The sequence below is a fragment of the Nematolebias whitei genome, chromosome 7 (genome assembly GCF_014905685.2).
Source record: "Nematolebias whitei isolate Nwh7 chromosome 7, NemWhi1, whole genome shotgun sequence".
Classification (NCBI taxonomy): domain Eukaryota; kingdom Metazoa; phylum Chordata; class Actinopteri; order Cyprinodontiformes; family Rivulidae; genus Nematolebias; species Nematolebias whitei.
This window is the reverse complement of record NC_056504.1, coordinates 225696-228951: the sequence shown is the minus strand read 5'-3', so window position 1 is coordinate 228951 and position 3256 is coordinate 225696. Positions and strand designations below refer to the sequence as shown.

At 37.6% G+C, this 3256-nt stretch overlaps 1 protein-coding gene across 1 annotated transcript in view; it reads left to right on the top strand.

Annotated features, from left to right (window-relative positions):
* usp48 (ubiquitin specific peptidase 48) overlaps window positions 1-2623 on the top strand; it is a gene marked incomplete at its 5' end in the record, with an annotated part of 242914 nt that extends 240291 nt beyond the window's left edge. The window contains 2 exon segments of the mRNA XM_037678534.1: window positions 2306-2332; window positions 2534-2623. Of these exon segments, the coding sequence (XP_037534462.1) occupies window positions 2306-2332; window positions 2534-2556 (50 nt within the window).
* Window positions 2624-3256: the final 633 nt, after the last annotated feature.

Sequence of the window (3256 nt, the reverse complement as noted above, 5' to 3'; positions counted from 1 at the left end):
CTGTTTTTCTTATACATTTTATTGTTGGATGTAACTGGGACCCTGTGAACATAATTTCGCTCCACCACATGTACCACATGAGGTGCGAATGACAATAAAGAAACTCTGACTCTGATATGCCCTTACGACATTGGGGAATTAAATTTATTTTAAAAAAATGCGTTTTCATATATGTTAAAGGGGCGTGGCCAGGCCTCAAAGTTGAGCTTCACGCCTTAAATTTCCAAACTTTATAGCTTTCACATTGAAAGACTGAAATGCACCAAACTTAGCAAGAGTCATCCCTGTCAGATGTCTGACGATCCTCTGTGGCCATAGTCTGATGTCATCAAACCCCCACCCCCTCAGAACAGGAAGTCAATTTTTTGCTTGGAACGCTCCCTCACGGACACCCTTGACCTAATCAGGATGATCCTGTGTTAAAAGACATATAACAAATTGGTCTGACTTGCTTTAAAGCGCAAGCCATTTTCGCAAGAGGATGTGGCATGGTGGTGTGGCGAATTTATAAGTGACGCCGTTGCCATACGTTTGGCTCTAATTGCACACATTTGAGCCGAGGTGCACCAAAATCACTATGATCGATCATCATCCACCCCTTCAACAGGAATCCATGATTATTGGCCAATAGTGGCGCAGAGGTTAGAGAGGTGGGCTTGTGATCCGAAGATCGCCGGTTCACGCCCCGGCCCCGACAACATCAAAATTGTGGGTGGGGTAGGTGAAACACCCACACTTGCCCCCACCCTCATTCGCCCCACTCTGGGCCCATGAGCAAGGCCCTTAACCCCCACCATGTGCTCCCTAAACAGGTCTCTCTTGAAAATGAGTTCTCGTGGCTCAATGAGACTAACCTGTATAAATAAAGGCTAAATGAAAAAAAATAATAATAATTATTGGCCAATAGCCTCCACAGCTTCTCCTAGAATATTTTAAAACCTCAGCCCCAAGCCATTTTTACTCAATAATTATGAAACTCTGTGAACATCTGTATCTTCTCAGAACATATGAAAAAGTCTCTTGGAGCCCTGGTCCAAACTCAACAGGAAGTCAGCCATTTTGGGTCAAAGATTCAATTCTGGTCTTTTGTAATGGCGCATTTTAACAACCTACTAGGAATTTTTATGGATTGCCTTCAAAACTTGGTTAATATGCACTTAACACATTGGGGAATTAAATTTATCAAAAGCTTGCATTTTCATATATGTTAAAGGGGTTTGGCCAGGCCTCAAAAGTTGAGTTTCATGCCATAAATTTTCAAACACTATAACTTTCACAATGAAAGACTGAATTGCACCAAACTTGGCTTGAGTCATCCCTGTTGGATGCCCAACGATCCTATGTGTCATATTCTGATGTCATCAAAGCCCTGCCCCCTCAGAACAGGAAGTCACTTTTTTTACTTGGAATGCTCCCTTTCTAACACACACGACTTAATCTGGATGATCCTGTGTTGACATTTACCAAGTTGGTCTGACTTGCTTTAAAGTGCAAACCATTTTGCCTGGAGAATGTAGGCGTGGCCGCGTGGTGAATTAAGAAGTGACGCAGTTGCAATACGTTTGGCTCTAAATTCCAGAGATTTGAGCCGAGGTGCACCAAAATCACTATGATCAATCATCATCCACCCCTTGAACAGGTGTCTATGATAAGTGGCCAATAGCCTCCACAGCGCCCCCTAGATTATTCCAACAGTTATAGCTTAGTGACACATCATCCAATCTGTACCAGATTTTTGGTGCCTCATCTGTGAACATTTCTACACACATCGGTATTGTTGTTTAACATTTGACTCAAGTGCGCCCCCTAGATTATTCAAACTGTTATATGTTGATATATTATCTGATCTGCAACAGATTTTTTGGAGCGTCATAAGTGAGCCTTTCTATATACATTTGTGTTGTTATTTAACATTTGACTCGAGTGCACCCCCTAGATTATTCTAAAAGTTATATCTCATTGATATATCATCCTATCTGTACCATATTTTTGGTGCGTCATTAGTGAGCACTTCTAGACACATTGGTATTGTTCTTTAACATTTGACTCCATTGCGCCCCCTACATTATTCCAACAGTTATACTTCATTCATACAATGAATTTGTGAATCCTAACAATGTAAAACGGGAACATTTTAGTCTTGTTTAATATCAGATAATTAGAACAAAGAAATGGTTCAGTCTTTTTATACAGTGTATCTAAACATCTGGTTTCTACCATACTGCGTTTTTGACTGACAGCAACATTATTATAAATTTTAAAAATGGTGTCTTTGCTTAAATTGATTTATCAACTTTCTTTACAGTGAGAGTGCCTGAAGAGGGTTTTAAAGGTAAGTGTTTTTCATCCAAAGTTTTGTTTTCTACATTTCTTCTTTTATCACATCGTCTTGCTCAAGTGCTAAAATCTTAAAAAGACTGGATTTTCGATGTGGATTAACAGGCAGATTTATTAAAGACATAAAATGCAGATTACACTTCATATACATATATCATATTCATTTTTCTTGTTGAATGATGTTTCTGTCCTCCAGGCACAGGGCTTCTGGGACACTGAAGAAAGCTTTGCAGCATCAAACTGAATAGATGGGATTTTTTTGTTTGTTTGTTTTTAAAGAAAAGCTTGGATTTGTCATTAATTTTTTTTATAAATAAGTTCTTTAATTTTTTTTATGTTTTGGTTAGGTTTTCTTTGATACAACTTTAACTATATTGGACATCATCTGTTGTTTATTACATAAAAGTAGATATCTTTTGATATTTAAAGTCCTGACATTTTCTGAAGGACAGTGTTAGCATTTCAGGCTGAGTAAAAAAAAATCAAATCTAGCTGTTGCTCTGAAACGTGACTCTAGATTAATTCTGTCAAGAAAACAGTCACCTATCTTTCTTTTAAATTATGCCCAAAGTGGAAAGGTGGAAGGTTTTGTTTGTTTGTTTTTGCTGCAGAATTCACAGGTTTGTTAAATAAAATTTTAAAAAGCATATGTAACATGTAATTATTACTGCGCCTAAATGGTAGAACCTTTAATCAGATCATCAGATCATTAGCTCAAGTATTTATATACTCTGTGTGACACTTGGTAATACATGAATATTTACACTCAGATGGTTCTGGGATTCACTAGTCCAGAGTTTGCATTTGGAATGAGAAATAAGTTGTGCTTTTTGTTTTCTGTTATTTCTTATGAACAATAAAGATATTTTAAGGCACCCTGTCCTAATCTGGTCTATAAATTAACTTTATTTTAATTATT